This window comes from Panulirus ornatus, chromosome 65 (genome assembly GCF_036320965.1).
Source record: "Panulirus ornatus isolate Po-2019 chromosome 65, ASM3632096v1, whole genome shotgun sequence".
Lineage (NCBI taxonomy): Eukaryota > Metazoa > Arthropoda > Malacostraca > Decapoda > Palinuridae > Panulirus > Panulirus ornatus.
The window spans coordinates 1,127,154-1,151,455 of NC_092288.1; the positions used below are offsets into that span (position 1 = coordinate 1,127,154).

A 24,302-nucleotide genomic window follows, 5' to 3' on the forward strand; every position below is an offset into this window, starting at 1 on the left:
AAAAAAAAAAAAAAAAAAAGAAAAAGAAAAAGAAAAAAAAAAAATAATAATAATAACAATAATAATAATAATAATAATAATATAATAATGCATATATAAGTATACGTTGAAATGTATAGGTATGTTTATGTGCAAGTGTGGATGTGTCTGTATATACATGTGTATGTGGGTGGGTTGGGCCATTCTTTCATCTGTTTCCTTGTGCTACCTCGCTAACGTAGGAGACAGTGACAAAGTAAAATAAATAAAATAAATTTGATTCAAAGTAAAAGTAATTTCAAAGACTCCTGTAGTTCTGTTCATGAATCAAAAAATCTAGGTTTAAGCTCCTTCCAGGGAAGTCAATTCATGGTCAATCCTGGTGCTCATCCTTTCCTTTGGGGCTGGCTGCTAAACAGATACTAGGAATAAGTTGGCGTATATATTTACTGTATTTTCATGTATATGTACAATATAGGAAAAGCTCGGCATCATGCCACCTCATGCTTCCCCCTCCCTTAACACAGCATGAGGCAAATGCCCACTTGGACTTGTATGTTGGTGTGACTTATTGGGATTCATAGGACGTGTACAGTTACATGCTTTAGCAGCATTATTAAGAATGTTATGCTTAATCTGTGCTTGAGAGTGGAACTGAGAGAGGGATACAAAAACACGATTAATAACAATACACCCATTGCCATAAGACAAGTTGCCAAGTTCAGAGACTTATCAAAGGCACTTCATCCGCATGAAGGCCACATCAACCTACCATCATCAAGCCTTATCAATATTTTGAGGTCTCTTGACTGTGATTTGGAAGACTGACACTGTTCCTATTGACTATCACATCACTCTCTAACACCTCTAACAAAGTGGACCAACTTATTGCTACACTAAGGTCAGTTAAAGCAGATACTGTACCTACAACAGAGCCATGGCAGATTGTTCCCAAGTCATGCTACATGGAAAATTATGAACTACTCCATCATTTATGAGCCTACTGGCATGGTGGGATGTAGTGCTGTTCTGTCTTAAGAAAAAGTCTCTAAGAATATAAATTACTGAGGGTTTGGAGATAATGTGGGGTCACATGATACTGAACACCCACCACGTACTAAAGTGAGCAGTTTAAGTGAGCTATCTTAGTAACATCTCGGATTACCTCAGAGTCAGATATCCATAAACAAAGTTAGCAATGAGGAGGGATTTAATGAAACTGATAATATGGACATATAGGAATAGCTACATTTATCACAAGTTGTAAACTTTCCTAAACACTGTTAAAACACCCTAACCTTCTTTTAACCTTTTAATGGCTATGTTGCTTTCCTTGAACCTCTTACAAGATAGGTTTAGGAGCATTTTAGTATTTCTTTTTTCTTATGAAGGGAAAAATTATGATGCTAAAGAAAAAAAATTAAACATACCTGACCAATAAGGCCACATTAGTTCCCTGGAAACCTACTACAGGCCAACTTTATGAACAATAAAAAGTCAGAAAAAGAAAGATTATGAGGGAAAACAATAAACAACAATCCAAACATACCTAATCATAGCTCCATGAGGAATAAAATGAGATCTTTAGAATCTGTTATAAAGTGTGCAAGATTCCTAGAAGCAGTGAAGGTTGCTATAAGGATACAAAGTTCTGGTTTTCTATGCAACAGTTGGTGGTAGATTTTCTTTCCAGAGATAAATCTAGACCACACTGATGTCTGGAAATCATACATGATAGTTACGGCAGTTTTTTAAACAAACAAAAGGTGGGAAACTTGAAATGTAAATTCATTTACATAGCCCATACCTAAAGAATAAGTTTATGTCAGTAGTATTTAAAGGATGTAGCAGTTAGTTTTGCTGACTAAATCTGCCTGACTTTGGTGATCATCACCATGGGCAGAGGGCCATGCAGTTCAACCAGCTTTTCATCTTTCCTTCTTTATGTGAAAATATAAATGGGTACCAATTACAGCAGCTGAGTGATATCGCACAGCTCAGATATACATGGCTAGCTTACATAACCTAACTTATCTAAAGTTTTCCCATGCGAGTTTAAATGTGGGAAAAGCAACTCTTACCTGACAGGACACATGCCTACAACAGGTCAGCATTATTCATGAACGAGTTTAAATGTGGGAAAAGCAACTCTTACCTGACAGGACACATGCCTACAACAGGTCAGCATTATTCATGAAGTTAAAATGGCACCTGAGTTATTTCACTGCACAGGATATATCAGAAATATTATTGCCTTCATAACATTATGTATCAATGATAAAGTACTAATTCTAAATTCTTCTATATAAATGCAAAAAAATAAGCTCTTAAATATCAGCTTCCATCATTATGGAATCATTCAACTTAGCTAAACATTAATTATCAATCATGACAAAATCATTTTACTTTGTTTAATATTAGTACTTCGTCATTATGAAATCATTGTATCTTCTACTCTCTCACTGTTACTCTTTACTCTGTGCCATCAGTCATTTTCAATGCATTATGAGAATCACACTGGAATGAGTAGTTTGTATATACATAATATGCTACACTCAGTGAAGTTAATAAGTATCTTCATTGCCCATTTATTTTTTGGGAGTGAAAAAAAAAATCTATACCGCAACCATTTGGGGGGTAAGCAGGGAAAACTTTGAAAGGCTTATGAATGTCATCATTGCTGATTTAAAGATTTGGAAACAAAGGACATTACCTTTACATTACTTTTTGCAAGGAGGGTGTCGATCCATGCGATGGGAGTCTCCAAAAGATGATGTCGCTGCTCCTCTGGGAGAGATAAAAGGTCCAAGTAGTCATACACCTGTAAGACATAACATAAAATGTGAAGATTTGGGTATGTTAGAGTATAGGGTTAGACTATGGATAATGTTTCAACTACAGGAGTAGTAATCTTTTTCTTTTCATACTATTCGCCATTTCCCGCATTAGCGAGGTAGCGTTGAGAACAGAGGACTGGGCCCTTGAGGGAATATCCTCACCTGGGCCCCTTCTCTGTTCCCTCTTTTGGAAAAAAAAAAAAAAAAAAAAAAAAAAAAAAAAAAATTAAATGTAAATTACAAGTATTAGCCTTTAAAATTAAATATCAAATGAATATTTTGATACAGAGGAGGATGGGAAACAAAATAATAAAATAGATGCAGAGCAAGGAGTAGACTGAGAGTAATGTTGGCAAAATCACAGAAATTCATATCCCTAAGTAAAATCATTCACAACTAATATGTAACAGGAAAATAGGGTATCCAACCACCCATGTCATTCTTTACATTGAATAGAAAACTAAAAGTCAAACTTTAGCAATAATTTGACATCCTAAATGAAGATTTAATTGGTACTGAAATTTATTGACACCAAACCATATCGTAAAATTCAGCATATCTGTCAAAGCCTGAATAATCTATGATGATGACAGCAGAGCAGCATGACAAAAGACAGATAGCAGAAATGAAAGACAAAACTTAGCCCTATACAAACATCTCTTACTTTGCCCTGGTTCAGGTTGCACAGATAGTTTTGCAGAGATTATCTAAAAGTTTTGCAGAGATTATTTAGAGGTTTTGCAGAGATAATTTTCTAAAACCCAATTGCTCCCCATGTGAGCAAGTCACACATACAATGGTTTACCCTTCCTATGAACATTAAGGCATTAGATTTCAGAGCTCCCATGACTCATTTAGTAGTCAATAATCAAAGTAAATAAAAAGAAAAAAAAGACAGCATGCCTTATGTTTAGGATGTATAAGAAGATAAAGGCTACGACATATAAAGGCTATACTAATTACAAATTGGTGGGGACAAGCAAGAAAAGTATCCAAGCTGTGTTGGTGACAGGCAGGGAGTGGTGGTATGTGCTGTCCCCCACTGACTGTCACAAATGTGAATTTAACTTATATTTATGAGGCACATACACATATTTTCTATGTGCTGTGAAGACCCATTACCCAGATTTCTTGGGTGAAACACAGGGATACCTACTATGTATATCATTATCATATTTGATTGCCATTTCCTCCTTCAGCAAGGTAGCACCAGGAAACAGATGAAGACCCATCCACTCATATAAACATATATACATGGATGCACATACATGTATATATACATACATATACATATCAACATATACACATACATACATATACATACACAGACTTACACATATATACACATGTACATATTCATACTTGCTTGCCTTCATCCATTCCCAGTGCTATCCTGCCCCACAGGAACCAGCATTGCTACCCCCTGCTTCAGCAAGGTAGCACCACGAAAACAGACAAAAAAAGGCCACATTCGTTCACACTGTCTCTAGCTGTCATGTGCAATGCACCGAATCCACAGCTCCCTACCCAAGTCCAGGCCCCACAGACCTTTCCATGGTTTACCCCAGACATTTCACACGCCCTGGTTCAGTCCACTGACAGCACGTCAACCCTAGTATATCACAACATTCCAATTCATTCTGTTCCTTCTATGCCTCTCACCTTCCTGTATGTTAAGGCCCCAATCACCCAAAATCTTTTTCACTCCATCCTCCCACCTCCAATTTGGTCTCCCACTTTTTCTTGTTCCCTCATTCATTTTCTCCGTATGTCCAAAACATTTCAACACATCCTGTTCTGCTCTCTCAACCACACTCTATTCATTTCCACACATCTCTCTTACCATTTTATCATTTATGTGATCAAACAACCTCACCACATATTGTCCTCAAACATTTCATTTCTAACATCTCCACCCTCTTCTGTACAACCCTATTTATAGGCCATGCCTTGAAACCATATAATATTGTTGGAACTACTATTCCATCAAACATACCCATTTTTGCTCTCCGAGATAACTTTCTCTCTTTCCAAACATTCTTCATCACTCCCAAAACCTTCACCCCCCCCCCCCCCCCCCCCCCCCTGTGACACTTCTGATTCCATGTTTCCATTAACTGCTAAGTCCACTCCCAGATATCTAAATCACTTCACTTCCTCCAATTTTTCTCCATTCAAACAAACATCCCAATTAACTTGTCCCTCAACCCTAATGAACTTAATAACCTTACTCTTATTCACAAAACAAGGGCATGGGATGATTCACAGAGGTCAATAATATAGGCTGTGGAAATGAATTGTTTGAGAGAAGTAATGGATATGACTAGCTGGAATGAAGAAAGTAATGATGGGATGTATAAGAACTTCAGTATGGCATAGAATGCAAAAGGAATTATCTGTGGAGCAGCACACTGGGTGAAATGTGATACTTTGAAGTGGTTTGGGCACATGGAAAGCATGCAAGACATCATTTACAAGGAGAATGTACAACAGAATGATCAAAGGAGTTTGTGTGAGAGGATGACCACCTGTGACAAGGGAAAAAAGAATGGAGGAGTACTGGAGGTAGAGAAATGGGGAAGAATATATGAAATGGTATATGCAAAGAAGGACATTCTTTGATGGGAATTCCTAGAGAGAATGAGTGATACATATAAAGATGGATAGACAGCATGATTCTTATGATATTTTGGGTTGATAATATACAGTTTGGACGTATGGAACAAATGAGTAAGGAAAGGTTGACAAAAAGGATATGTGTCAAAAGTGGGGGGACAAGGAGAAGCAGGAAACAAAATTGGAGGTGGAGAGTTGGAGTGGAAAATATTGTGAGTGACTGGGGCATGAACATGCAGAAGGGTGTAAGGTGTGCATAGAATAGAGTGAATTGGAATGATGTGGTATACTGGGGTTGATGTGCTGTCAATGGATGAACCAAGGCATGTGAAACATCTCAGGTAAACCATGGAGAGGTCTGAGGGGCCTGGATGTGGACAGGAAGCTGTGGTTTCAGTGCATTACACATGACAGCGAGAGACTGAGTGTGAGCAGATGTAGCCCTTCCTCGTCTGTTTCTTGATGCTACCATGCTGACGCAGGGGTGGCGATGCTGTTTCTTGTAGGTCAGGGTCGCACTGGGAATGGATGAAGGTGAGCAAGTATGAATACGTACATGTGCATATGTGTATGTGTATGTGCATGTATATATGTGTGTATATAAGTTGATGGGTCTTTCATCATCTATTTCCTGGTGCTACCTCACTGACGTGGGAAACAGCAATCAAATATAATAATAAAATGATAATAATAATAATAATAATAATAATAATAATAATAATAATAATAATAATAATAATTATTATTTTTTATCATTTTGCTTTGTCGCTGTCTCCCGCGTTTGCGAGGTAGCGCAAGGAAACAGACGAAAGAAATGGCCCAACCCACCCCCATAAACAATGTATATACATACACGTCCACACACACAAATATACAAACCTATACATCTCAATGTACACATATATATACACATACAGACACATACATATATGCCCATGCACACAATTCACACTGTCTGCCTTTATTCATTCCCATCGCCACCTCGCCACACATGGAATACCATCCCCCTCCCCCCTCATGTGTGTGAGGTAGCACTAGGAAAAGACAACAAAGGCCCCATTCATTCACACTCAGTCTCTAGCTGTCATGCAATAATGCCCGAAACCACAGCTCCCTTTCCACATCCAGGCCCCACAAAACTTTCCATGGTTTACCCCAGATGCTTCACATGCCCTGATTCAATCCACTGACAGCACGTCAACCCCAGTATACCACATCGATCCAATTCACTCTATTCCTTGCCCGCCTTTCACCCTCCTGCATGTTCAGGCCCCGATCACACAAAATCCTTTTCACTCCATCTTTCCACTTCTAATTTGGTCTCCCACTTCTCCTCATTCCCTCCACCTCCGACACATATATCCTCTTGGTCAATCTTTCCTCACTCATTCTCTCCATGTGCCCAAACCATTTCAAAACACCCTCTTCTGCTCTCTCAACCACGCTCTTTTTATTTCCACACATCTCTCTTACCCTTACGTTACTTACTTGATCAAACCACCTCACACCACACATTGCCCTCAAACATCTCATTTCCAGCACATCCACCCTCCTGCGCACAACTCTATCCATAGCCCACGCCTCGCAACCATACAACATTGTTGGAACCACTATTCCTTCAAACATACCCATTTTTGCTTTCCGAGATAATGTTCTCGACTTCCACACATTCTTCAAGGCTCCCAGGATTTTCGCCCCCTCCCCCACCCTATGATTCACTTCCGCTTCCATGGTTCCATCCGCTGCCAGATCCACTCCCAGGTATCTAAAACACTTTACTTCCTCCAGTTTTTCTCCATTCAAACTTACCTCCCAATTGACTTGACCCTCAACCCTACTGTACCTAATAACCTTGCTCTTATTCACATTTACTCTTAACTTTCTTCTTTCACACACTTTACCAAACTCAGTCACCAGCTTCTGCAGTTTCTCACATGAATCAGCCACCAGCGCTGTATCATCAGCGAACAACAACTGACTCACTTCCCAAGCTCTCTCATCCACAACAGACTTCATACTTGCCCCTCTTTCCAAAACTCTTGCATTCACCTCCCTAACAACCCCATCCATAAACAAATTAAACAACCATGGAGACATCACACATCCCTGCCGCAAACCTACATTCACTGAGAACCACACAAGTGAGTCAGTTGTTGTTCGCTGATGATTCCGTGCTGGTGGCTGATTCAGGTGAGAAACTGCAGAAGCTGGTGACTGAGTTTGCTAAAGTGTGTGAAAGAAGAAAGCTGAGAGTACATGTGAATAAGAGCAAGGTTATTAGGTACAGTAGGGTTGAGGGACAAGTCAACTGGGAGGTAAGTCTGAATGGAGAAAAACTGGAGGAAGTGAAGTGTTTTGGATATCCGGGAGTGGATTTGGCAGCGGATGGAACCATGGAAGAAGAAGTGAGTCACAGGGTGAGGGAGGGGGCGAAAGTTCTGGGAGCACTGAAAATAAACCATGGAAAGTTTCATGGGGCCTGGATGTGGAAAGGGAGCTGTGGTTTTGGTGCATTATTCATGGCAGCTAGAGACTGTGTGTGAACGAATGTGGCCTTTGTTGTCTTTTCCTAGCGTTATCTCATGCACATGCCGGGGGAGGAGGTTGTCATTTCATGTGTGGCAGGGTGGTGATGGGAATGAATAAAGGCAGCAAGTACGAATTATGTACATGTGTATATATGTATATGTCTGTGTATGTATATATATGTATATGTTGAAATGTATAGGTATGTACATGTGCGTGTATGGACGTGTACGTATATACATGTGTATGAGGGTGGGTTGGGCCATTCTTCCGTCTGATTCCTTGCCCTAACTCGCTGATGCAGGAGACAGCAACAAAGTATAATAAAAATAAATAAATAATAATAATAATAATAATAATAATAATAATAATAATAATAATAATAATAGTGCAGAGGATGTATACAAATTTTTCCTTATGGGTTGGTACGACAAAATGAGATCCAATAGTCATTAGAAATATTAGGGCTTGAAAATTCTAAGGATGTGTATAATTCCTGAGACGTTTTGAGTATGGATGATAATATAGTTGTACAGGGCTGAATAAATCTTAGATGATAAAAAGGATGTCTATTGTTCTTAAGAAATTTTTGCTCTTTAAATGATGGTAAAAAAAGAAGAAAACAAAGGTACAAAATGACAGATAAAAGTCACATGATCACCTCACAGTTACAGTAGGACTGAAGAATTTTCTTAAAGGCTCTGATAATGGGGACAAAGTCAGCTCCATGTGGGCCATATGGTGTCCAAACCAGAAGAACTACTTGACTTTCCTTGAGCTCTGCTCCTGGAGAGCCTGAAACTGAGAGTAAAAAATCAAAATATAACTTTTTTCAAACTTCTAGTTAAATATTTCCACATCCAAGGAAACCATGTCAGAAAGGCTTCATCTGCAACAAAATCAATGATAAAGAGTCAAGGAACTAAATGATTACATCCAATCATCCTTCTGCAAAAGTAAGTAAGCAATTAGGTTAAAAAAAAGAAAACTAAAAAAGATTTATAGGAGCTAATAACACCTTAAAAAAGAACAAGGATACACATATCACTAAAGCAGATAAGGCTAACACTGTTGTGATTTTAGACAAAAGTAACTATTTATCTAAAATGAATGATCTTCTAAATGATGACACAACATATTCTAAAGTTAGTAAAATCCCTTAAAAGCAATTAATTCTCATTTCAATAAAGAAATAAAGTTATTGTTGAAAGGTACTAGTTCTCTTATCAAAAGTTTGTCATCTTTGTCCCCTTCATTGCCATATATGTATGGACTTATCAAAACACATAAACAGAATTTTCCAGCAAGACCTATAGTGAGTTCAGTTTCTTTATTAAGCCCTTTAGTGGGTAAGGTATCAAATTCTAATATCATGAACAATATAGATTTAGTCAACAAGCTAAACAATATCAATGTTAATTTTGATTTCAAACTAATTAATTTTGATGTTTCCTCACTTTTCACTAAAGTTCCAGTTGATGACCTTTTAGAATATCTATCTGATGTCTTGGATGATATTCTTTTACCTGTTTCAAAGTCTATTTTCACTGAACTGATAAAATTGTGTATAAAAGACTGTGTATTTCAATTCAATGGAGATTATTGTGCTCAAAAATTTGGTATGGCAATGGGTAACCCTCTTTCACCTGTACTAAGTAATCTCTATATGGAATTTTTTGAAACAAAATTACTAAAGGATATCTTACCTTCTAATGCAATTTGGTTTAGGTATGTAGATGATGTTCTTTGTGTTTGGCCAACGAATGAAAATTTACAAATATTTCTCCCCTTAACAATTTAGTACCTTCTATCATATTTACTGTAGAAAATGAAAATAATGGTATGTTACCATTTTTAGATTGTATGATCCATAGGCAAGGAAACAAGTTTAAGTTTAGCATATATAGAAAACCCACCAATGTATGCTCATATATCCATTATTACTCATCTCAACATGATAGAGTTAAATCATCATCATTTCATTATCATGTTCCTTAGGGCATTATGAACTTGCAGTCCAGAGTTTATTGATGATGAGTTTGAGAAGATATATTCTATTGGATCTAAGTTAAAGTACCCTAGATCTTTCATTGATAAATCCCTTAAGTTAGCAAAGAAATCATTTTATAGAGTTGAGCCCAAACCTCCCATTGACACCAAGAATCTTTTAGTTCTCCCTTTTAATAATATTTTCATTTTACTTCCCATGTTGCTTAAATCCTTTAATGTAAATGTTGCCTTTAGCAACAATAATACTATAAAGAATATCTTAATCAGGAATTCACCAGAAAATTCTCTTGGATGCATCTATAAAATGACATGTGGAAATTGTGATAAATTTTATGTCGGTCAGGCTGGTGAGGATCTTTCTGTTAGACTTAAGCAAAATAAATATAGTATAAGAACGGGACAAGAATCAAATGCCTTGTTTAATCACGTTAAAAACTATGATCATTGTATTGGCTGGAGTAATGTCATCTCAGTTATTAACTCTAACCCTAATACCAAGAGTAATATCATTGATTTATTCATTTATTTTGCTTTGTCGCTTTTTTCAAACTATTCGCCATTTCCCGCGTTAGCGAGGTAGCATTAAGAACAGAGGACTGGGCCTTTGAGGGAATATCCTCACCTGGCCCCCTTCTCTGTTCCATTTTTTTTGGAAAATTAAAAAAAACAAGAGGGGAGGATTTCCAGCCCCCCGCTACCATATATATATATATATATATATATATATATATATATATATATATATATATATATATTTTTTTTTTTTTGCTTTGTTGCTGTCTCCCGCGTTTGCAAGGTAGCGCAAGGAAACAGACGAAAGAAATGGCCCAACCCACCCCCATACACATGTATATACATACGTCCACACACACAAATATACATACCTACACAGCTTTCCATGGTTCACCCCAGACGCTTCACATGCCCTGATTCAATCCACTGAGAGCACGTCAACCCCGGTATACCACATCGTTCCAATTCACTCTATTCCTTGCCCTCCTTTCACCCTCCTGCATGTTCAGGCCCCGATCACTCAAAATCTTTTTCACTCCATCTTTCCACCTCCAATTTGGTCTCCCACTTCTCCTCGTTCCCTCCACCTCCGACACATATATCCTCTTGGTCAATCTTTCCTCACTCATTCTCTCCATGTGCCCAAACCATTTCAAAACACCCTCTTCTGCTCTCTCAACCACGCTCTTTTTATTTCCAGACATCTCTCTTACCCTTACGTTACTTACTCGATCAAACCACCTCACACCACATATTGTCCTCGAACATCTCATTTCCAGCACATCCATCCTCCTGCGCAAAACTCTATCCATAGCCCACGCCTCGCAACCATACAACATTGTTGGAACCACTATTCCTTCAAACATACCCATTTTTGCTTTCCGAGATAATGTTCTCGACTTCCACACATTCTTCAAGGCTCCCAGAATTTTCGCCCCCTCCCCCACCCTATGATCCCCTTCCGCTTCCATGGTTCCATCCGCTGCCAGATCCACTCCCAGATATCTAAAACACTTTACTTCCTCCAGTTTTTCTCCATTCAAACTTACCTCCCAATTGACTTGACCCTCAACACTACTGTACCTAATAACCTTGCTCTTATTCACATTTACTCTTAACTTTCTTCTTTCACACACTTACCAAACTCAGTCACCAGCTTCTGCAGTTTCTCACATGAATCAGCCACCAGCGCTGTATCATCAGCGAACAACAACTGACTCACTTCCCAAGCTCTCTCATCCACAACAGACTTCATACTTGCCCCTCTTTCCAAAACTCTTGCATTCACCTCCCTAACAACCCCATCCATAAACAAATTAAACAACCATGGAGACATCACACACCCCTGCCGCAAACCTACATTTACTGAGAACCAATCACTTTCCTCTCTTCCTTCACGTACACATGCCTTACATCCTCGATAAAAACTTTTCACTGCTTCTAACAACTTGCCTCCCACACCATATATTCTTAATACCTTCCACACAGCATCTCTATCAACTCTATCATATGCCTTCTCCAGACCCATAAATGCTACATACAAATCCATTTCCTTTTCTAAGTATTTCTCACATACATTCCTCAAAGCAAACACCTGATCCACACATCCTCTATCACTTCTGAAACCACACTGCCCTTCCCCAATCTGATGCTCTGTACATGCCTTCACCCTCTCAATCAATACCCTCCCATGTAATTTCCCAGGAATACTCAACAAACTTATACCTCTGTAATTTGACCACTCACCTTTGTCCCCTTTGCCTTTGTACAATGGCACTATGCAAGCATTCCGCTAATCCTCAGGCACCTCACCATGAATCATACATACATTAAATAACCTTACCAACCAGTCAACAATACAGTCACCCCCTTTTTTTATAAATTCCACTGCAATACCATCCAAACCCACTGCCTTGCCGGCTTTCATCTTCCACAAAGCTTTTATTACCTCTTCTCTGTTTACCAAATCATTTTCCCTAATCCTCTCACTTTGCACACCACCTCGACCAAAACACCCTATATCTGCCACTCTATCATCAAACACATTCAACAAACCTTCAAAATACTCACTCCATCTCCTTCTCACATCACCACTACTTGTTATCACCTCCCCATTAGCCCCCTTCACTGAAGTTCCCATTTGTTCCCTTGTCTTACGCACTTTATTTACCTCCTTCCAATATATCTTTTTAATCTCCCTAAAATTTAATGATACTCTCTCACCCCAACTCTCATTTGCCCTCTTTTTCACCTCTTGCACCTTTCTCTTGACCTCCTGCCTCTTTCTTTTATACATCTCCCACTCATTTGCATTATTTCCCTGCAAAAATCATCCAAATGCCTCTCTCTTCTCTTTCACTAATGATCTTACTTCTTGATCCCACCACTCACTACCCTTTCTAATCTGCCCACCTCCCACACTTCTCATGCCACAGGCATCTTTTGCGCAAGCCATCACTGCTTCCCTAAATGCATCCCATTCCTCCCCCACTCCCCTTACCTCCTTTGTTCTCACCTTTTTCCATTCTGTACTCAGTCTCTCCTGGTACTTCCTCACACAAGTCTCCTTCCCAAGCTCACTTACTCTCACCACTCTCTTCACCCCAACATTCTCTCTTCTTTTCTGAGAACCTCTACAAATCTTCATCTTCGCCTCCACAAGATAATGATCAGCCAACCCTCCAGTTGCACCTCTTCTTAACATCCAAAAGTCTCTCTTTCGTGCGCCTATCAATTAACACGTAATCCAATAACGCTCTCTGACCATCTCTCCTACTTACATACCTATACTTATGTATATCTCTCTTTTTGAACCAGGTATTCCCAATTTTTTCAGCACATAAATCTACAAGATCTTTACCATTTCCATTTACAACACTGAACACCGCATGTATACCAATTATACCCTGCGACAATACTCACCTTTGCATTCAAATCAAATTTTAGGGAGAATAAAAAGATGTTTTGGAAGAAGGTAAATAAAGTGCGTAAGACAAGGGAACAAATGGGAACTTCAGTGAAGGGGCTAATAGGGAGGTGATAACAAGTAGTGGTGATGTGAGGAGATGGAGTATTTTGAAGGTTTGTTGAATGTGTTTGATGATAGAGTGGCAGATATAGGGTGTTTTGGTCGAGGTGGTGTGCAAAGTGAGAGGGTTAGGGAAAATGATTTGGTAAACAGAGATGAGGTAGTAAAAGCTTTGCGGAAGATGAAAGTCGGCAAGGCAGCGGGTTTGGATGGTATTGCAGTGGAATTTATTAAAAAAGGGGGTGACTGTATTGTTGAGACTGGTTGGTAAGGTTATTTAATGTATGTATGATTCATGGTGAGGTGCCTGAGGATTGGCGGAATGCATGCATAGTGCCATTGTACAAAGGCAAAGGGGACAAAGGTGAGTGGTCAAATTATAGAGGTATAAGTTTGTTGAGTATTCCTGGGAAATTATATAGGAGGGTATTGATTGAGAGGCTGAAGGAATGTACAGAGCATCAGATTGGGGAAGAGCAGTGTGGTTTCAGAAGTGGTAGAGGATGTGTGGATCAGGTGTTTGCTTTGAAGAATGCATGTGAGAAATACTTAGAAAAGCAAATGGATTTGTATGTAGCATTTATGGATCTGGAGAAGGCATATGATAGAGCTGATAGAGATGCTCTGTGAAAGGTATTAAGAATATATGGTGTGGGAGGCAAGTTGTTAGAAGCAGTGAAAAGTTTTTATCGAACATGTAAAGCATGTGTATGTGTAGGAAGAGAGGAAAGTGATTGGTTCTCAGTGAATATAGGTTTGTGGCAGGGAAGTGTGATGTCTCCATGGTTGTTTAATTTGTATATGGATGGGGTTGTTAGGGAGGTGAATGCAAGAGTTTTGGAAAGAGGGGCAAGTATGCAGTCTGTTGTGGATGTGAGAGCTTGGGAAGTGAGTCAGTTGTTGTTCGCTGATGATACAGCACTGGTGGCTGATTCTTGTGAGAAACTACAGAAGCTGGTGACTGAGTTTGGTAAAGTGTGTGAAAGAAGAAAGTTAAGAGTAAATGTGAATAAGAGCAAGGTTATTAGGTACAGTAGGGTTGAGGGTCAAGACAATTGGGAGGTAAGTTTGAATGGAGAAAAACTGGAGGAAGTGAAGTGTTTTAGATATCTGGGAGTGGATTTGGCAGCGGATGGAACCATGGAAGCGGAAGTGAATCATAGGGTGGGGAGGGGGCGAAAATTCTGGGAGCCTTGAAGAATGTATGGAAGTCGAGAACATTATCTCGGAAAGCAAAAATGGGTATGTTTAAAGGAATAGCGGTTCCAACAATGCTGTATGGTTGCGAGGCGTGGGCTATGGATAGAGTTGTGCGCAGGAGGGTGGATGTGCTGGAAATGAGAAGTTTGAGGACAATATGTGGTGTGAGGTGGTTTGATCGAGTAAGTAATAATAGGGTAAGAGAGATGTGTGGTAATAAAAAGAGTGTGGTTGAGAGAGCATAAGAGGGTGTTTTGAAATGGTTTGGCCACATGGAGAGAATGAGTGAGGAAAGATTGACAAAGAGAATATATGTGTCAGAGGTGGAGGGAACAAGAAGTGGGAGACCAAATTGGAGGTGGAAAGATGGAGTGAAAAAGATTTTGAGTGATCGGAGCTTGAACATGCAGGAAGGTGAAAGGCGTACAAGAAATACAGTGAATTGGAATGATGTGGTATACCGGGGTCGACGTGCTGTCAATGGATTGAACCAGGGCATGTGAAGCATCTGGGGTAAACCATGGAAAGTTCTGTGGGGCCTGGATGTGGAAAGGGAGCTGTGGTTTCGGTGCATTATTACATGACAGCTAGAGACTGAGTGTGAACGAATGTGGCCTTTGTTGTCTTTTCCTAGCACGGCCTCGCACACATGAGGGGGGAGGGGCTTGTTATTTCATGTGTGGCGAGGTGGCGATGGGAATGAATAAAGGCAGACAGTATGAATTATGTACATGTGTATATATGTCTGTGTGTGTATATATATATATATGTATACGTTGAGATGTATGGGTATGTATATTTGCGTGTGTGGACGTGTATGTATATACATGTGTATCTGAGTGAGTTGAGCCATCCTTTCATCTGTGTCCTTGCGCTACCTCGCTAACGCGGGAGACAGCGACAAAGGAAAATAAATAAATATAAATAAATATATATACAACAATGTTGTATGGTTGTGAGGCGTGGGCTATGGATAGAGTTGTGCGCAGGAGGGTGGATGTGCTGGAAATGAGATGTTTGAGGACAATGTGTGGTGTGAGGTGGTTTGATCGAGTAAGTAATATAAGGGTAAGAGAGATAAGTGGAAATAAAAAGAGCGTGGTTGAGAGAGCAGAAGAGGGTGTTTTGAAATGGTTTGGGCACATGAAGAGAATGAGTGAGGAAAGATTGACCAAGAGGATATTATGTGTCAGAGGTGGAGGGAACGAGGAGAAGTGGGAGACCAAATTGGAGGTGGAAATCTGGAGTGAAAAAGATTTTGAGTGATCGGGGCCTGAACATGCAGGAGGGTGAAAGGCGGGCAAGGAATAGAGTGAATTGGATCGATGTGGTATACCGGAGTTGACGTGCTGTCAGTGGATTGAATCAGGGCATGTGAAGCATCTGGGGTAAACCATGGAAAGTTGTGTGGGGCCTTGATGTGGAAAGGGAGCTGTGATTTCGGGCATTATTGCATGACAGCTAGAGACTGAGTGTGAACGAATGGGGCCTTTGTTGTCTTTTCCTAGTGCTACCTCGCACACATGAGGGGGGAGGGGGATGATATTCCATGTGTGGCGAGGTGGCGATGGGAATGAATAAAGGCAGACAGTGTGAATTGTGTGCATGGGTATATATGTATGTGTCTGTGTGTGTTTATATATGTGTACATTGAGATGTATAGGTATGTATATTTGCGTGTGTGGGCGTGTGTGTGTGTGTGTACATTGTGTATGGGGGTGGGTTGGGCCATTTCTTTCGTCTGTTTCCTTGCGTTACCTCGCAAACGCGGGAGACAGCGACAAAGCAAAATAAATAATAAATATATATAGGGTGTTTTGGTTGAGGTGGTGTGCAAAGTGAGAGGGTTACGGAAAATGATTTGGTAAACAGAGAAGAGGTAGTAAAAGCTTTGTGGAAGATGAAAGCTGGCAAGGCAGCAGGTTTGGATGGTATTGCAGTGGAATTTATTAAAAAAGGGGGTGACTGTATTATTGACTGGTTGGTAAGGTTATTTAATGTATGTATGACTCAGGGTGAGGTGCCTGAGGACTGGCGGAATGCCTGCATAGTGCCATTGTACAAAGGCAAAGGGGATAAGAGTGAGTGCTCAAATTACAGAGGTATAAGTTTGTTGAGTATTCCTGGCAAATTATATGGGAGGGTATTGATTGAGAGGGTGAAGGCACTTAAAGAGCATCAGATTGGGGAAGAGCAGTGTGGTTTCAGAAGTGGTAGAGGATGTGTGGATCAGGTGTTTGCTTTGAAGAATGTATGTGAGAAATACTTAGAAAAGCAAAGGGATTTGTATGTAGCATTTATGGATCTGGAGAAGGCATATGATAGAGTTGATAGAGATGCTCTGTGGAAGGTATTAAGAATATATGGTGTGGGAGGCAAGTTGTTAGAAGCAGTGATGTAAGGATGTAAGGCATGTGTACGTGTAGGAAGAGAGGAAAGTGATTGGTTCTCAGTGAATGTAGGTTTGCAGCAGGGGTGTGTGATGTCTCCATGGTTGTTTAATTTGTTTATGGATGGGGTTGTTAGGGAGGTGAATGCAAGAGTTTTGGAAAGAGGGGCAAGTATGAAGTCTGTTGTGGATGAGAGAGGTTGGGAAGTGAGTCAGTTGTTGTTTGCTGATGATACAGCGCTGGTGGCTGATTCATGTGAGAAACTGCAGAAGCTGGTGACTGAGTTTGGTAAAGTGTGTGAAAGAAGAAAGTTAAGAGTAAATGTGAATAAGAGCAAGGTTATTAGGTACAGTAGTGTTGAGGGTCAAGTCAATTGGGAGGTAAGTTTGAATGGAGAAAAACTGGAGGAAGTAAAGTGTTTTAGATATCTGGGAGTGGATCTGGCAGCGGATGGAACCATGGAAGCAGAAGTGGATCATAGGGTGGGGGAGGGGGCGAAAATCCTGGGAGCCTCGAAGAATGTGTGGAAGTCGAGAATAATATCTCGGAAAGCAAAAATGGGTATGTTTGAAGGAATAGTGGTTCCAACAATGTTGTATGGTTGCGAGGCGTGGGCTATGGATAGAGTTGTGCGCAGGAGGGTGGATGTGCTGGAAATGAGATGTTTGAGGACAATGTGTGGTGTGAGGTGGTTTGATCGAGTAAGTAACGTAAGGGTAAGAGAGATGTGTGGAAATAAAAAGAGCGTGGTTGAGAGAGCAGAAGAGGGTGTTTTGAAATGGTTTGGTCACATGGAGAGAATGAGTGAGGAAAGATTGACCAAGAGGATATATGTGTCGGAGGTGGAGGGAACGAGGAGAAGTGGGAGACCAAATTGGAGGTGGAAAGATGGAGTGAAAAAGATTTTGTGTGATGGGGGCCTGAACATGCAGGAGGGTGAAAGGAGGGCAAGGAATAGAGTGAATTGGATCGATGTGGTATACTGGGGTTGACGTGCTGTCAGTGGATTGAGTCAGGGCATGTGAAGCGTCTGGGGTAAACCATGGAAAGCTGTGTAGGTATGTATATTTGCGTGTGTGGACGTATGTATATAGATGTGTATGGGGGTGGGTTGGGCCATTTCTTTCATCTGTTTCCTTGCGCTACCTCGCAAATGCGGGAGACAGTGACAAAGCAAAAAAAAAATATATATATATATATATATAGAGAGAGAGAGAGAGAGAGAGAGAGAGAGAGAGAGAGAGAGAGAGAGAGAGAGAGAGAGAGAGAAATCAGCAGATCCTATTCAACAGAAAATATATAGGGAAGAGGCATCTACACATAAGTGACACTTCACTGTTTTCCCATGTTCTCACAACATATCATACCTCTTATTCTTTATTACGTAAATCCTTATGCTGCTTGTCTTATGTACATGATTCTCCTGCTTGCTGCAAGCAAATAACAAGAGCTTCATTGATGTGGGCTAAAGTGTTTCCACAAATCTAAATACTAAATTATAAAATATATGACAGGATATGTATATTAAAATTACTTTGCACCAAACTGATACATGAAAGTCTGTCCTCCTTTAACATGATTAAAAGTTTTGTACTCCCTTAAGAAAGAATTCTCAATACTTCAATGATTTTACCTAGACTGTAAGGCCCTTTAAAGCCTTCACAGAGTGGGCACATCTGCAGTACACAACAAGCACAAACAATGCCTGCTAATAACACTGCCACTGCCAAACCTATCACAATAGGTATTATATTCAGTGGTGGAGGATCATTTTTGACAACAGGATCTGAAAAATAAAAAGTTAATATCAGTCTTCAGTATATGGCTACTGTAAAATTTGGGGGCATTGTCCCAGCCTCGTAAAAGTCATTTAAACTATGTGATCACCATACCTACTTTCTTATGTCTTTAAATATACAAGGAGTACTGATTTTTGGTTCTTGAAACTTGGTATAAAGATGGCTCATATACAGAATCTCTATGAAAGACTCTACATATCACACTATGCTTAAAATAAGGTAAAATGAGACTAGATACAAAGAGAGTCACTTGTATTATGAGGTAATATCTCGTTTTTTTAATGGATGGTTGGACACATATGAGTTTATATATACTAAGCCATAGAAGGTATGTGAATCACAATTTTCTGAAGGAAAATGTAAAATGATTAAGCTTAAAAAAGTCTCATCATAAGTGCTTGCATAAACTGACATGGAAGGTACCCTTCCTCCTTCTTCATCTACTTAGTATACCAGCTTTTTATTTCCAACTTCTAACTCTTTTTGAGATTCCTTTGTATTAAAGCCATTAAAAGGCCACTGAGATCAAAATGAGAGGTATACTGAAAAATGTTTTCATTTAAATATCCAAGGAAATAATCTCTTCACATTAAAAAAGGCTCCGTCTAGACCAAGGGTTTTCAAACTTTTTCCAATGATGGTACTCTAAAGTCATATAACTATTTTGTGGCACACCTACCAAATTTTCCATTAGTAAAGTTGCCTTAAGAACAGGGTTCCCACTCTTTTACTGACATAAAATTCAAGGCTTTTTCCAGGATATTTCCAGGATTTGTTAAAGTTCTTGGTTCCAATTCAATGCTAAGTAAATGTTTTGAAAGTAAACATGCGATATTTATAAAAATTTCGCAATCTTTGAACGTATTTGAATTTAATGATATTGCATTGGGAAAAAAAGACTTTAACCCAATCTGAGTCAATAAGAGTTGACTTGGCAAATGCGAAGCACGTTTTTTCAAAAAATTGGCCATCACGATCATTATTAACCATTGCTTTCATTATTCCATAACAGATGTGAGCAAGCACTATCGAGACCGCGATTTCAGTTCGATTCATACCATACAACTCGTCCCACAAAAAAGCCGCAATGTAGTATTAAAGTATATTCAGGGTACGAAACGAGGGACGAATGAGGCCCAAAGGAAGTAACCTTTTTCTAACTTCCGTTTCAAGGGTTTTTCCTGGACATTTTCAATTTTACGCGTTTTCCAGGCCTTTTTCCGGCCAGGAGCACCTCAAATAAAATTCCCGGATTTTCCCGTTTTACCAGTGGCATGGGAACCTTGTAAGAACATGTACTGAAGGCTCAAAGAGCTGAATTATTGGATAAAATTAAAGTTGTACGGACCAATTACAACTTCAATAAAAAAGATGCAAATAAATAAATAATTTTGAAAATTTCCTAATCATCATACATGCTGGCGTTACCAGTACATACAATTTAGAAATCATTTACTCTTGCAGAGAAGTCAACCCATCAATTGACAAAAATAAGCCAAGTAATGAACAGCGAACAAATGTAAATAAAGAAACCACCATGAGGCAGATTTTATTATATTCCTGCGACTTTATGCATGAGACTATAGATATTAGTTGGTATCACATTCTGTATATACCAGTATATAAGAATGAACAGTGAATTGCAAAAACAATTACATTTCTCAGGTAACAAATGACTAAACATAAATTATGCTAAACACAAATTATGTTAAAATAATCAAAGCAGAGCAAAAGAGTTGACACTTTTGAGGTACCTCTGGGTAATGCCGGCGGCAACCCAGTGTGCTGTAGCACCCTGGTTGAAAATATTGGTCTTGATTATTGTCATATTTAAATGTACACAGATAATCTAACAAGGGAAAATGGGAACACGGGATGACATCCATACATTTAGTGTTACCCTTGACAGAATAGAATATCAGATACTGGGGCATTCTAACAATTCTAGGATGCTTTCAACTGAGTCACTGCTGGAATCAATGATTTCCAGTATTTTTCTAATTTGGTACTCCTTTTAAGAAAGTGGCATTTGCAGTTCCTATTCTTATAAAGTTCCTGGAATTCTGAATACTGTAATATGACATGAAGTACTCAAATAAGTCATGTTTACAGTATTTTCAGAATATAACCTCATTAATCAGTTTCAGTTTTTTCATACCTGATCACTGTTTCCTGTGTCAGCAAGGTCACACCAAGAAAAAGACAAAGAAAGACACATCTACTCACATACACACAGACACAGATATATTCCCATCAATTCTCTGGACCTTAGAACAATTGTAATTTTCATACATTTCTGTATCTTTGTTCTTTAGAGTAATATGAGGAATATACCCTAAGGGTTTCAGGCATGATTTTAGTTATGGTTTCTGTCATGGATTCATTCATGGTGTTAGTCCAAGACAAGTTGACAGTGCACAGGGGAGGGCTGAAACTGTAACCTTATCAAAATTTATACCTATGGAATAACAAGTCTATATAAAAAATTGTTAGGAATCTTTTTTACTTGACTAGGTTATCTATAATGCTTGACTCAGAATGAGGATGAAGGGATAAGGAGAGAATAATTGAGAAGATACACTAAAGGAAAGAACACTTTCTTCCAGCAGCTTAGAGTTGGCTTGATAGTTTCTTAATTTTGTCTAAGGTCTCAACATTATAGTTATCATCCTGAAAAGCTAAATATAGCAGCACCAACCATAACTTAATAAGGATTCTAAATCATGGCATTTATATAATCTACTATTTGCAATGATTACAGCATTTACTCTTCATAAGTTTCCTACTACTTTATCCCTGGGGATGGGAGAGAAAGAATACTTCTCACATATTTCCCGCATGTAGTAGAAAGCAAATAAAAGGGATGGGAGTGAGGGGCTGGAAATTCTCCCCTCCTCTTTTAATTTTCCAAAAGAAGGAATGGAAAAGGGGGCCAAATGAGGATTTTTTTCTTCCAAGGCTCAGCCATCTGTTCTTGATGCTACCTCATAAATAAACTTCATAATTACTGTAAAATCTTTTGTAAGCTTACTCACTCAAAGCTAGCACATTAAAACAAGTTTCATGGAACATTTGTGTACCATGTAGTACTGGGAGCAAAATAAGAGTTGGTGGAAATTTCATTTGTAAAATATCAAACACGTCTGCATTAAATCTCATGGCGAAAGGTGATATTACAATCAAGTTATGAGACAGGTTAAGTTCCGTATCAAATGTCTTTATGAGATGCCTAACTCAGGTAAAATCCAAACTGAACTTATGAATCTTAAGCCAATTAATTTTTAGATGCAGGGAAAAAATGCATAAAGTTTCACAATCTAACCCTTACAAAGTGATATTCATCTCAAATGACACTGCAAGTTGGGGGGACTACAGTAAAACCTCTGTTACTTGAAGTGCACTGGGTATCAGCCATCTTGGGTAACAGAATTATTAGTTAATCAAATTTTTTTTTATACATATTAAATAATTGTAGTTAGTAGTTGGTAGGCAACTAATGACCAGGGAGGTATGTTACCAGTACTATCTGCCTGGGTATTGGGAGGGTTAGTGATGGCTACAAAGTGAGCCAGCACTTCAGTACACAACCTATTCTTTGTAACTAGATTTTCCTGTGGTGAATGCTGTATGCTAGCTCTGCCTTTTGGCAAAATTGTAGGAACAATATACAGAGGTAGTAGGTAGAAACATTTAGGTAGAAGCATCAGGTAGAAACATTAGGTAGAAGCATTAGGTAGAGGGGGGGGCTCTGCAAACCCTGTGATAGATTTGCTCTCTGCTAGTGGCCTGTTAAGAGTAAGGCACCAATGGCTGAGAAGTGGCACTGGAATTCACTGGTTATAGAGACTCTATTACAGTGACCACCCCCTTGAGGAAGATCCAGAAGGGAACAAGCATCAGAGATGTAGATTGATAGATTATATAATTCAGAAATTGTAATACACCCATCTCTTGCTGTCTGTGGGGATTATGTTCTGTGAAAACCTCACACAAAAAAATACACAAATGGCAAACCAATAAACATACAAAGAAAAATGGGACATGTGCACCAGTTTCATAGACAGCACTGGCGGACTCTCCTCTTACCTTCATATTAAGTGATGTGCGGAACCATTTTACACCCTCCATGTCAGGACTGCTTGTCTCCTTTTCTGTTCTATCAAAATAGGACCACCAGGCTAGCCTTACCATCTACTCCTTACACGCACCAAACAACTACTCAAACCCCACTGATTTTCTTCACATAAGTTCTCTTCCCATCTCCTGGCTACAAAACTGCTTTTAAATATAATGATGATACAGTCCAAAAAATCTATGGCCCTTAATCCTCTGCATCATGGATTGCTAAGAATGTCCACGTTCCAACCTCTTTCTTCCGCCAATGAGAAAGGGGGCTCACACAACAGTTGTATACCAGTCCCTCCCACAACTTCTGTTCACCACACTAACATTCGTGGTCTTTCTAGCAACCTCTGTTCTGTTGAACACCATTTGTCTAGTATCTCTCTTAATATCTTACTTCTTTTTGAGACCCAGCTGTCTAATGATGTTCTCACAAGCCCCTTTCTCATGTCCGACTATAATCTCTACTCACAATTCCGGTTCAAAGATGGTGAGTGCTTATGCCTCAAGGATCTTGAGTCCCTAAACTATGATGTTATATGACTCAAGGTCTGTTTCCCAACTACCAGACTCTTCCTTGGTCTTGCCTACAGCTCTCTTAATTCTACAAACTTTATATCTTTCTTTGACTATCTAAACACTTGCCATGATCTGAGACCCTCTACCAAGGAGACTTCAATGTTCATCATAGGAAATGGTCAAAATTCCTTCTATATAAATGGTGGGGGACTGATGACCTCACATTCTCCATTCTCAATTATCACTCACCCTAACCACATTTCTGACTGCTTTGACTACTCTTCTAATATTCTGGATCTGTTCTGCATCTCTAATCCTGCATGCTGTAGCTACACAATCTCACTCCCAATTGGTTTATCTGACCACACTCTCATATATGCGTCTATCTTAATGGCACCTCCTCAACTAGCAGTCCCTTCTACACATAATTATTGGCACATCAACAAAGCTGACTGGAATAACTTGCAAATACCTTTACTGACTTTCCTTGAGTATATTATTGTCTCTTATGAGGTGATACCTCTGTCTCTGCCAAATGCATAGCAAAGGTTTTTGCTGCAGGAATGAATGCATTCATCCCCTGTTCCTCCAAGACAACCTCTTCTGGTCCTTGGCTCAACCATTCCTGTTCTGAGGCTATTCAGGCAAGTGATCAGCCATATCAGGCCCGGAAAAGTCTCCTTTCTTTGACTCCCATTCTTCATCTATCACTGCCAATAATCATTGCAAGTATGTTAACCATTAAGGAAAGCATTCCCTAAAT

General features: G+C 39.2%; 1 protein-coding gene across 5 annotated transcripts in view; it reads right to left on the reverse strand.

Annotated features, from left to right (window-relative positions):
• Window positions 1-24,302, reverse strand: part of LOC139746567 (uncharacterized) — a 133,215-nt gene that overhangs the window by 27,398 nt on the left and 81,515 nt on the right. For all 5 annotated transcript variants that reach the window (XM_071657931.1, XM_071657928.1, XM_071657929.1 and 2 more), the window contains exons 10-12: window positions 18,733-18,885; window positions 8,620-8,759; window positions 2,693-2,800 (exon numbers count right to left, since the gene is read on the reverse strand). In XM_071657931.1, the coding sequence (XP_071514032.1) occupies window positions 2,693-2,800; window positions 8,620-8,759; window positions 18,733-18,885 (401 nt within the window). The remainder of the gene's footprint in view (window positions 1-2,692; window positions 2,801-8,619; window positions 8,760-18,732; window positions 18,886-24,302) is intronic.